Source organism: Schistocerca nitens, chromosome 9 (assembly GCF_023898315.1).
Source record: "Schistocerca nitens isolate TAMUIC-IGC-003100 chromosome 9, iqSchNite1.1, whole genome shotgun sequence".
NCBI classification, from domain to species: domain Eukaryota; kingdom Metazoa; phylum Arthropoda; class Insecta; order Orthoptera; family Acrididae; genus Schistocerca; species Schistocerca nitens.
In genome coordinates, this window is record NC_064622.1 from 291,475,100 (window position 1) to 291,488,205 (window position 13,106).

Here is a 13,106-nt window from a genome sequence, read left to right on the forward strand (position 1 = left end):
TCACACTGCTTCATGCTGGATCTCTTGAATGTTCACGTGGTCCCATAGTGTGACGCATTCACATCAGATCGCTTATGTACGTCGAGGTAATACAATCACACCACATGACCAAATGTCACGTGACTATCCGAGCAGTGCTCGATACAGTAGCGAGCTCTGTGGTGCATCGAAAATGTTGCGCTTATTGGAATGTGCCTATCATTTGTTCAGCTCTAATTTTAAGAAATAATAGTGTTAATATGGTGGCCATTTTGTGTTCGTGGTTTGCGCAAATACGAGGGCTATTAGGAAAGTGAGAAATGATCAGTCGCGAAATGGAAACCACTGTGAAAATCCGACGCAGCTTTTGACAGACGTTTCGGGCAGTGTCTTTAGTATGCCCGTAGATCGCATCAAGACGCTCTTTCAGTTGTGAGCGCACTGTGAGCGAGTAAAGGTGCCTAGAACAACAGAGTCTCCCGCCAAGTAGGAGGTCCTGCTGAGAGGCTTCGCCTTAATGAATGCAGCCCACCTAACACAACTGCCATGCACTTCCTTCTTTATGGCAATTCTCAGCCACACTCTGCAGGGACAGTGAAGACGCTCCTGCAGCCTTTTCGATGGGAAGTGTTCGATCACCCACAACACAGCCCTAATTGGCTCGTCCTGAGTATCATCTCTGTTCACATGAAACGCTGAATACCAACACTTGGGCACAGGCTAGGTGCTATAGACCAGTGTAGAGAATTATATGACAGCACAGGCGACTGTCTCCTATGATGATTGTGTTGGAAATTTGGTATAACGCTGCGACAAATGTCTAAGTCGGAGGGGCGACTATGCAGAGAAGTACCTGGAAGGTATAGCTAAATGTGCAAAGAAAACAGTTCTGATTTTCACTGTGGTTTCCATTTCGCGACCGATCGTTCCTCACATTCCGAACAACCCTCGTATAACGAACTAATCATCCATAACAAGCAATACGCATCGAGTTATTGTGTATTAGTACATTATACTTTGTTTGCCCCAATTTAAAAACACTGTGGAACGTGATTTAAAAATCTCAGAAAAATTCTACAAAAGCGAAGACATATGCTCTACCAGTGGATACACACGCGATAAGTAAAGAAAAACATTCACCGCGTATTTTGCAAGAAATTTTCATACATTTATTCCATTTCTATGCTGAGAGCCAAATGCATTGCAATTAATTGAAGGTCCTGGGAATTCCAGAAATTAACAGTAATTTAGTTAATAGTATTAGTACTGTAAATAGCATGTATGTTGTAATGCCTCTAGGTGTGCACTAGTAACTCTAAATGCTTTGCTAATAAACTAATGTCACAAGACTAATAACCCTTAAACATTACGACTGGTTGCAGTATATACCTCCTAAGAGTCGCCAAGCACGTTTTCTAAGTCGGTTCGGGAGATATTTGCAATTTAGATTTTGCAATGTGTAGCTGGAATCAGCCGAAGCAAATACTGCTCATCACATCTTTCATGCAACGCTGAGTGTAGACAGATTTTTAAAGGGGTTGTTTAGGTACTCATTTGACACAGCGACTCCATATTAGCCTAGAAGGAAATTGGTTTTGCCGATATGTTAACAGGGACAGGAGAATACGAAGAATAGCCAGTACTCCAACAGCAACCGAGCAGCGATGCTGCATATTCGCAGCAGTCAGCGCAGCCAGGGCGTTGCTGTTGCTGCTGCAATACTGGTTGTTCTATGTGTTTTACTGACCCTGTTAATACACACTGATAACACAAATATCGCTCTAGATTAATTTGGGACCACTCTATAGAGTGCATGTAAAATTTCGGTTCAGAAATCATTTTGTTTGTAATGGGAAACAAATCGACGCACTCTAGCGACACTGGCCATCTAATGAAAGACATACAAGCAGTAATTGTGTAGCTTGATTCAAGATACATATTACAAGAACTAAATTGCGCATATCGGCCGAAATAGCAGAGAAAATCTGTCTGACGACTCTTAGGAGGGATACCCTGTATGTCCTTTATTGTCAGAAAGTCATGGAAAACATATCTGCCAATATGGCGAATTATATTTCTGTGATCTGTTTGTCCATAGAATATTTCGTGGCAGTATCTTTGTATATAAGTGACGTACTACTAGCCTCAAATGTGAATTAAAAAATTTCGATTCCAACATTCAAACTCTCCATTGGAAGTAAGACTGAGTATTGGTGTTACTGAGCTTTCTTTCTTAAATGTAAGCTACATCTGCTACACACATCAAAAAAAGTTTTGCATCACCTCGGTTCCGAAAGTTCCGGAACATCTACAGAAAATTGGAATAGAGATCAACATAAACATCATTTCCGACCTTTCCATTGCTCATCAAATCAACAAATTGCATGTTGTACCTCCATACAACGAGACTTTTAGAGGTGGTGATCCAGATTCCTGTACACACCGGTATCACTAATACCCCGTAGCAAGTCATGTTACATTGACGCATGCCTGTATTCGTCGTGGCATGCTATCCACAAGTTCATAAAGGCACTGTTGGTCCAGATTGTCCCACTCGTCAACGGCGATTCGGCACAGATCCCTCAGAGTGGTTGGTGGGTCACGTCGTACATAAACAACCCTTTTCAATCTATCCCAGGCATGTTAGATAGGGTTCATGTCTGGAGAACATGCTGGCCACTCTAGTCGAGCGATGTCGTTATACTGAAGGAAGTCATTCACAAGATGTGCACGATGGAGGCGCGAATTGTCGTCCATGAAGACGAATGCCTCGCCAACATGGTTGCACTATCGGTCGAAGGATGGCATTCACGTATCGTACAACTGTTACGCGCCTTCCATGACCACCAGCAGCGTACGTAGGCTCCACATAATACCAACCCAAAATAGCAGGGAACCTCCACCTTGCTGCACTCACTGGACAGTGTGTCTAAGGCGTTCAGCCTGACCGGTTTGCCTCCAAACACGTCTCCGACGATTGTCTGATTGTAGGCATATGCGACACTCATCGGTGAAGAGAACATGATGTCAACCCTGAGCGGTCCATTCGGCATGTTGTTTGGCCTATCTGTATTGCGCTGCATGGTGTCGTTGTTGCGAAGATGGACCTCGCCATGGACATCGGCAGTGAAGTTGCGCATCACGTAGCTAATTACGCACAGTTTGAGTCGTAAAAGTCGTAACACGACGTCCTGTGGCTGCACGAAAAGCATTATTCAACATGGTGGCGTTACTGTCAGAGTTCCTTTGGGCCATAATCCATAGGCAGCGGTCATCCACTGCAGTACTAGCCCTTGAGAGGTCTGAGCGAGGCACGTCATCGACAGTTCCTGTCTCTTTGTGAGCGTTTAGTGACATCCCTGAACAGCCGAAGAGACTGTGCCTGTGATACAGTATCCACAGTCAACGTCTATCTTCAGGAATTCTGGGAACTGGGGTGTTGAAAAACTTTTTTTGATGTTGTATAACGATGATAATAATGATTTGTGGCTTCCAGTCTTGTGAAACGCTCTCTATTCAACCCCACTGCTGGAGCTAGCCTGTCAGCTTCGCAATTTGCTTCACACAGCAATTTCTAATTTGGCCACATGAGTGTAGTGTATTTCATTTTACAACATTCCAAAATGAGATTTGGTTACTGATGATCTTGAACTTCACATGAATGGCAGCAACGCTAGCCGCTGCACTATGGGAATGGGCAAGATAAATGTACTGGACTGCTTGCTGCCTATGGCAGACAGACGATGCCCCAGCTACAACTTTTGTATCAGCGCATTTCTCCAAGAATGATGTGTTCGAGTCTTTTCAGATGAAATGCATTGAAGAGCTTTTTAATTTTGAAAGTCTCGTAGCCCACTCTACACTTGTGAGGGATATGAAGCAACAAAGGGGAGAGAGGGGGGAGGAAGCAGAGTCAGTAGTCAGTCTTACTCCTAATGAGGAGATTGTAGGAATTTTTCGATTGGTAGAGATTTAATACACATTTGGCGCGTCTAGTACAGCAGTACAGCCCAAGTATTTTATACATACAACCTCTTTTGTTCACAAAACACACCACGTGACTTGTTTTGAAAACAAAGAAAAACCCGAGTTAATAGTACTGAGCACCAGTCCAATGAAATTTGCAATATAATCTAAGGATCTCTAACTGAAATTTATTTCTATATCATTAAGTATAAGAAACAGTAAATAACGTGTATTACGTTACGGAACGTCGAATCACAATATCATTCCTTTCTTGAGGTACTACCCAATTCAGACATTTCTTCAGAAAGCTACACTCGCCAGAAGTGAAGGTCTCAATCAGGCCTTTAAGAAAGAATAAGGCATGAAGTTTAAAGTTGCCAGTGTGGAATGAGTGTCCTTTGCATCTCTTTTAGTACTATACTGACAACAGTTCGATATTACCTCTCGATATATAAGGGTTGGATAAGAAGTAGTGGCAACACCCTTATAATTCATACCAGCTTTTGTTGACAGACGTTCATCATATTACATGCCGTCAGTATAATAGCCCTGCATCTCGATATACTTCCCCACACAAATGCAAGTCGTCGTAAACTGTCAGTGCATCCACTTCTATCGATGTGTAGCAGGGACCACGCTATGGCACAGATGATGTCTTCTCTTGTGTTTTAGCTTATGCCATGAGGAGGATTCATCATTTTGGCGAACAGGTCGTAATCGCGTGGACTCATATCAGATGAATACGGCGGATGTTCAGTATCTCCCATCCCCATGTATGCAGGAACTCCTGCATGGCTCTCACCTTCTGACATCATGAAGGATGACGAGACGCAGTACTAGAAGGTGTCCTCGCTTTCTTCTCAGTGCGAGATGAAGGTGCAGTGACCATCTGCACCTATGATGCAATGTGCTTCAGATTCACCCCCGGGTACTGTGAGCCACAATAGCCATCTCTTTGCCACCAGCTGCTTCGCAGAGCATGTGCTGTGGGTCAGGAGAACCATGGCGGGCATACAATGGACCGATCTTAGATGACATTCCTGCCATTCCAAAACACATTCACCCATCTCGCCACCATACGATATGCCAATGCTTCATCACCACATGCCTCACGCAGTCCCCGAACACATTGTTGTTTGCCCCGATTATGTACCACTTCAATCTTGATCCATTTTTTCCGTGTTTCGTAGACATATTGTTAGGGCGCTTGAAATGGCCTCGCGCACTTTCGAACAGTACATACTGCAACTGATTCAGCCACTCACTGTACTTCTTCAACTGGTCTTCTGATATCTGCTACAGGCAGCGCACATGCCATTTGACAGACGTACTTCATGTTACGGCAGTGTTGCCAATACTTTTTATCCAGCCCTGGTATCTCACAGCTGTCGTCTTACCATTCTCTTCGTTAAAATTCGTACGAAGATTTTTTGATTGTAGAAGCTCTGGTACCAATTTGTCTGAAAGACTGTTGTTGTAAGTTTGATATGAGCTTGTTTCTTTGTTTTCTGCTTGCCTGATCGCGATGTCCACTTTTGATGAGTACAGCCTCTTTCATCCATATTATTTACATTTCCAGTGCACATTTCTTACTGCGTTTTGCAGATTCTGCAACGTATTTCCTTCCACTTCAAGTTTTGACAAGTTTCCATTACCTGTTATTTCTCATGCTGGCTGCAACATGCTGCATCATCACAAAGGGATTCTAGGGGTGGAAAAAAACTAGGGGTGTGATGTAGGGCTTAACTAAAAGTGGGTGATAACTAACTTAACATACAATTACACGTATTTAAGTTGATATAAAGTCTATATATTTTTCGTTCAAAACGCACTACAGTAAAATATATATTTCGTATTTCCATATAGTGTGGAGGTGCAGGACTGTCTGGAATTTCTGGGTTGAGATGCTACTAGTTAGTGCTTTCTTCGACGTTTACAGCATACTTTTATGTACAAACAGGAACTTTCACTGCACTGTTCACGAACAGCTGTTCGTGGACCTGTTACTGAAGCTGAAGCGTTTATTTGTGTTAGGTAAGCTCCTGCACCGTTAAGCAGCCTACGGGGGTGGTTGCGAACTGGGTGAAGCTGCCTGAGAGTAGGCCGCGAGTACTAGGAACACTTGTGGTAGCTGTGGACCGCGGTGAGACGGGTGCGCGTCCGCTCAACCCTCTAGCCAAGCCGACCCTGAGTGTGCAAGCGGCATGCCGGGAGGTGCGCAGCCGCACGGGCCTCAGCTCTCGCCTAGGCAGACCCCGGCACTAAGGCTCACGTCTGGCCGCACAGTCTTCTCAGCAGCTCGTGCAGGATTTGGCCACAGATGCCGGGGCAGTACCTGTTGGAGCCCGACGTGTCCGTTGGCGGCGGGCCGGTCGGCGCCGAGTCGAGGATGCTGGTGCGCGGCGCGTACGCCTTCTTCGGCACTTCCTCCTCCGAGCTGCTCTCTTCTTCCGCGTCTGCGCCGCCTTTGTGGCCTGCAACACACGAAACACAGCCTGCAATGGATGGCACTTTTCTGTACAAGCAAAGGGAAATTCGCATCTACCAAGGTACATGTACAAGGTGTTGAGAAAAGTGTGCCTTTTTTTGCAGGGCACAGTACTGACCAAACATACACTATTTGATCAAAAGTATTCGGACACCCTATATAGCGCGGAACTGACCACTAGATGTTACGAGAAGCGGAAGCGCCAACGTAAAAGGAGGCGGGGAATATTGTGTTGCCAGCAGACAAACAACAACAGCAGCATGGGTCAGTGAAGAGAGCTTGACAGTGACCTCGAGCGGGTACTACACTACTGGCCATTAAAATTGCTACACCACGAAGATGACGTGCTACAGACGCGAAATTTAACCAACAGGAAGAAGATGCTGTGATATGCAAATGATTAGCTTTTCCGAGCGTTCACACAAGGTTGGCGCCGGTGGCGACACCTACAACGTGCTGACACGAGGAAAGTTTCCAACCGATTTCTCATACACAAACAGCAGTTGACCGGCGTTGCCTGGTGAAACGTTGTTGAGATGCCTCGTGTAAGGAGGAGAAATGCGTACCATCACGTTTCCGACTTTGATAAAGGTCGGATTGTAGCCTATCACGATTGCGGTTTATCGTATCGCGACATTGCTCCTCGCGTTGGTCGAGCTCCAATGAGTGTTAGCAGAATATGGAATCGGTGGGTTCAGGAGGGTAATACGGAACGCCGTGCTGGATCCCAACGGGTTCGTATCGCTAGCAGTCGAGATGACAGGCATCTTATCCGCATGGCTGTAACGGATCGTGCGGCCACGTCTCGATCCCTGAGTCAACAGATGGGAACGTTTGCAAGACAACAACCATCTGCACGAACAGTTCGACGACGTCTGCAACAGCATGGACTATCAGCTCGGAAACCATGGCCGCGGTTACCCTTGACGCTGCATCACAGACAGGAGCGCCTGCGATGGTGTACTCAACGACGAACCTGGGTGCACGAATGGCAAAACGTCATTTTTTCGGATGAATCCAGGTTCTGTTTTCAGCATCATGATGGTCGCATCCGTGTTTGGCGACATCGCGGTGAACGCACATTGGAAGCGTGTATTCGTCATCGCCATACTGGCGTATCACCCGGCGTGATGGTATGGGTTACCATTGGTTACACGTCTCGGTCACCTATTGTTCGCATTGAAGGCACTTTGAACAGTGAACGTTACATTTCAGATGTGTTACGACCCGTGGCTCTACCCTTCATTCGCTGCCTGTGAAACCCTACATTTTAGCAGGATAATGCACGACCGCATGTTGCAGGTCCTGTACGGGCTTTTCTGGATACAGAAAATGTTCGACTGCTGCCCTGGCCAGCACATTCTCCAGATCTCTCACCAACTGAAAACGTCTGGTCAATAGTAGCCGAGCAACTGGCTCGTCACAATACGCCAGTCACTACTCTTTTGAACCGTGGGATAGTGTTGAAGCTGCATGGGCAGCTGTACCTGTACACGCCGTCTAAGCTCTATTTGACTCAATGCCCAGGCGTATCAAGGCCGCTATTACGGCCAGAGATGGTTGTTCTGGGTAATTTCTCAGGATCTATGCACCCAAATTGCGTGGAAATGTAATCACATGTCAGTTCTAGTATAATATATCTGTCCAATGAATACCCGTTTATCACCTGCATTTCTTCTTGTTGTAGCAATTTTAATAGCCAGTAGTGTAATTACCGGATTTCAACTGAGTAAGAGATTCGTCAGGGACGTTTCAACGCTTCTAAAGCTGCTCGCGTCGCCTCTTGGTGAAGTGAGACCGCGAAGGAATACTCGCAGATAAACCAAGACCAGCCAGACCTCAAGCACTGACGGACAGGGACTGTCTAGCGTTGCGTAGGATGGTTGTAACACTTCGCACGAAATCAACGGAAGGAATCACTTGTGCGTTCCGAAGTGCAACCACCAGTGCAGCTAGCACAATGACTGTGCGTAGGGAGCTAAAAAGAATTGTGTGTAACGATCGAGCAGCTCCTCATAAGCCACACATTTCTGCAGTCAGTGCTTCACGACTTACGAGGAGGTGTGAAGAATGACGCCACTGGATGGTGGATGACTGAAAACGAATGATTTGTAGCGATGAATCACGTTTCACCCTGTGGCAATCCGATGGAAGTGTTTGGGTTTCACGAATGCCTGCAGAACGTTACCTGCCATCTTGTGTAGTGCCAACATCGAAGTACGGAGGAGATGTTGATATGGTATGGGGCTGCTGTCTGTGGTTATGGGGTGGGCCCCTTAAGAAAACCCTAAAAGTGGAAGCATATAAACACATTTTTCAGTGTTATGTATTGGGTACAGTACAGGAACAGTTCAGAGGCGATTGTTTGTTTCAGTATGACAATCGATGCTGTCATAAAGCCGAATCTTTGAGGCAATAGTTTGTGGACGATAACGTTCTTGAAAAGGACTGGCCTGCCCAGACTCTAGACCTGAACCCAATGGAACACATTTGGGATGAGTCAGAAACAACCCAGCGTCCAGCATAACTACCTTCTCTGTTTCGGCTCTTGAGGAAGAACAGGATGCCATTCGTCCATATACATTTAGACACCTCAATGAAAGTGCCCCAGTAGAGGTCAAGCCGTCTTAAAGGCGAAGGGTGGACTCAGCCAATATTAAAATCGAATAACATGTGCCCACATACTTTGGATCAGATAGTGTATGCACAAAGTGTTAAAAACACTGTCCCACATTCTTACAGAACACAGTACGGTCAAAAATAGAAGAAAAGTCCTGAAAGCATAGGCACACTGGACAAAATATTAATTACTCAAGGAGAAAACAAGTTAATAGCGTAAGCATGCCGTATCCGGATGAAGTCACTCGCCGGCCGGAGTGGCCGAGCGGTTCTAGGGGCTACAGTCTGGAACCGCGCGACCGCTACGGTCGCAGTTCGAATCCTGCCTCGGGCATGGGTGTGTGTGATGTCCTTAGGTTAGTTAGGTTTAAGCAGTTCTAAGTTCTAGGGGACTGATGATCTCAGCAGTTAAGTCCCATAGTGCTCAGAGCCATTTGAACCATTTGAACTCACTCATTGATGATTAGATCTCGCAGAGCTAGCAATTTTCTGGGGTGTTTATTGCTATATTTCACCAGCTGTCCCAAACTATCCCACACCTATTCCGTGGAACTAACACCGGGCGATTTAGCGAGTCAGTCGAGGATGCATGGAGCTGTTAAGTTGATTGTGCTATAATTCTCTCACTTTTCTACACTTACTATGTTCGAAATTATCTGGATGACCTTTTTCCGAAAGTCTGATGGCTATTATACAGTCTGTTGGATTCTACACAACCAAGTGAATAGTCGTTTAGTTCCCTCTTCATTTTGAGAACTCCGAAACGATGTTATCTGCTCGATCTGCCGTACTTCATCACATGTATTTCAAAGCTCCTGTTATACCCTGGCTAATACGGGATACCCTATGACTTCTGTTACCATTTCTTTTTCCTTCATGTACTCAGTCAAGTTCTCCCATCATAAAGGCCCTCAATGTACTCTTTCCGCCGGCCGTTGTGGCCGAGCGGTTCTAGGTTCTAGGCGCTACAGTCTGGAACCGCGCGACCGCTACGGTCACAGGTTCGAATCCTGCCTGGGGCATGGATGTCTGTGATGTCCTTAGGTTAGTTAGGTTTAAGTAGTTCTAAGTTCTAGGGGACTGATGACCTCAGAAGTTAAATCCCATAGTGCTCAGAGCCATTTTTTTTGTACTCTTTCCGTCTACATGCCTCAATAGAGGCGTAGCGCCAAATAACGATCCTGCCTTGGAGGCGGTTAAGTGGGAGATGTGTCAAAAAAAATGGCTCAAATGGCTCTGAGCACTATGGGACTCAACTGCTGAGATCATTAGTCCCCTAGAACTTAGAACTAGTTAAACCTAACTAACCTAAGGACATCACAAACATCCATGCCCGAGGCAGGATTCGAACCTGCGACCGTAGCGGTCTTGCGGTTCCAGACTGCAGCGCCTTTAACCGCACGGCCACTTCGGCCGGCCGGAGATGTGTCTCAGAGCTGGATAGTGACAGATGGTGACGGCGAGACTGGATGCGCACGCAGTTTATGTATCAGCCAATAGAGGGCAGTATTTGATAGGGGACTGATTTAGTTTCGATTGTGCCCCGTAGAGTGCAATAAAGTCATAGAATGTTTGTCATAAACTGTTCTAGTTATTTTCATAAAGAGTTATTATGTCTTTCTGTGTATGTAAAATGTTATAAATGTGATTTAGCAGTATGAATGATGCGTGAATGTGGTTTAAGGTTAATATGAATATAATTGTTTAACGAGTTATGTAGTAGGATTTAGAGTGGGAACATTTCGAAGAAGTAAAGATATGGACAAAGGGGATTTTTGTAGAATAGATTTGTAAAGTGAGTTTATGGTAAAGGGAAAGTTAATTCAGGTATAAATAACAATAGTAAATAACTTTATGCATAAACAAAACTTCAGCATATTAGATAATTACGTCGGTAAAAAGTGCAGTCGTTAGGTTTACTATTTTGCGATTGGCTATTGATGAAAAGCGCAGATTGACGCGGGAGAATGTTGTTTTGCTATTGGCTGTTGAGTAAACTGACTAATGGTAAAGCAATATTCAGAGTATTCGAGAGAAGAGTGGAAGCCTAGCCATGAAACAGATCGGACGTGTGTAGTAGTAGTTCCGATGGAAACGATAAGTTGCCGGACCTAGCAGTGTTTCATACATCGAAAGTGTTGGAAAGTGACGACATAATTACTCCGATGTGTGTGTAGAAATTTCGGAATTTTTAAGTGAATTTTGTGACGAGAAAAGACATATATTCCGCGTGGCGTATTGAGCAGGTCGGTGGCTAAAAATTATGGCTGCATTTGGTACTGACAGACTTAATATTTGGCGAGCATTATCAATCAAAAACAATCAGTATTTCTGTAGCTATTACGTTTTCGGGAAATGCAACACCATAAACTTGCTAAAGTGAGTGAAAGGGATTATGAGTGACTGTGTCAAGACTAGCACGGGCTTGGCAGTGATACTTGTTCATCTAAGTTTCAGAATATATTAATTGAGGACAAAATTTCCAAACTTTCATTTGTGTGAAAACTTTCTCCCGAAACGTAGATTAGTGACTTAAATTGCAGCCTAGTTCACGTCGTAGTACAGTAGGTTTCACTCAGCTTTCGTACTGATGATCTGCTGAGACAATGTTCACAGGTAGGTGCAGGTCGTCGCAAAGGGACGGAAAGAACCGCGCCGCCGCACTATGTATTTAAAAGCAGAACTGCTGTTGCTCTCTAATCGTTGTTGCTTTTAATTTCACAGAAGGTTGTTTTGATGCTTCTGTATGCTGAAGCAGTCCTTACCCCTGGACCATTTCAACACTGAAATATTGACCTTTAGGGTAGATTTCATGGTGCCAAACATCTGCTCTTTCTTCCTTGGTGAGTTTCCATACCTCATACCTTGCTTGATGCCCACAGCAGGACATCAAACGAAGGACCCTACCTAAAAGTGCAGGTTCCCATAGTGAAACCTTTTGGTGGTGCCAAAGGCTACTGATCGCCACCAATTGCTGATTTTTCTGTTTGGTCGCTACTGCGTGACACATTAGGATCATCAACATACCACACTGACACTTTTTCAGAAAACGCAATAGAGAATACTACTGCCGAAGTACCAATAAAGGTCCAGGGCACCTATCGAGCTATGTTTGCCTCAACGTCTTAAATGAGGCGGCAGATTTCTCTATACTAGAAATAAATACTCTTTCGTTTCAGGTTGGAAACTCCGTGATATAGTGGAACACATATAGCTCACGAGTGACTCCTAATGTCGACTAGAACTGAAGCGGTATAAGGTCTCCACGTCTTGGGAAGATTATCTGCAATATTGGAAGACAGATAATCAAACTAACAGGTTACAAAAACAGAAAAAACTTCTTAACTGGATAAATTATTGTGAAAAGGTGGCTAGAGATTCCAAAATGTATGATCTGTGGAACAGAATAAGGGCGCTCACAAACCGTAACTGGTACCTAGGCCACGGCGAAATGGATGACAACTGGTTGGAAGTTATGCTTGACAACTTGAGAGCTCATTACGTCTGCAGTCCAGCTCATCCCACAGTAGGTAAGTATCCGACAATTTCTTACGCTCACCGTTCAGTTTAAAGAGATAAAGAGACTGCTGAAGTCTTTGATGGGCTCTGTCCCTGGAGTGGATTATGTTCACTGTCCTATACTCTTTAACTTGCCTGATTGACGACACTTCCACGAACCTTTAACGACATTACTTATCAAACCTAAAGCAACGCCTGGGATTTCAACGTCACACAGGTCCATCACATTGTCCTCGTGTGTCGGGAGATCCACTGAACAGCTTATTAAGACCTTTTGGGAGTGATGGCTGGAGTTCAAGAGTTTGCTTTAAAAAAAGAAAAGAAGTTTGGATTTTGAATGGATAAGGGAGGCCCTGACGGTCTTCCTATTCCGCACTGTGAATTTTTTCGGGCATTCAACAACAGGCAATACCTTACAGTAGTATTTATAGACGTTAAGAGTGCATATGACAATATTCGAATTCCTAATCTGCATCAAAAATTAAGCTTCACTGGGGATACAAGTGATTTTGTACTTGATATTCAAACCTTCCTA

The 13,106-nt window shown here is 44.7% G+C and overlaps 1 protein-coding gene across 1 annotated transcript in view; it reads right to left on the bottom strand.

Moving 5' to 3' along the window:
- The window catches only part of LOC126203385 (rabphilin-3A), a 1,010,032-nt gene that overhangs the window by 146,438 nt on the left and 850,488 nt on the right, over positions 1–13,106 (bottom strand). The window contains exon 9 of the mRNA XM_049937683.1: positions 6,281–6,419. Coding sequence (XP_049793640.1) covers positions 6,281–6,419 — 139 coding nt within the window. The remainder of the gene's footprint in view (positions 1–6,280; positions 6,420–13,106) is intronic.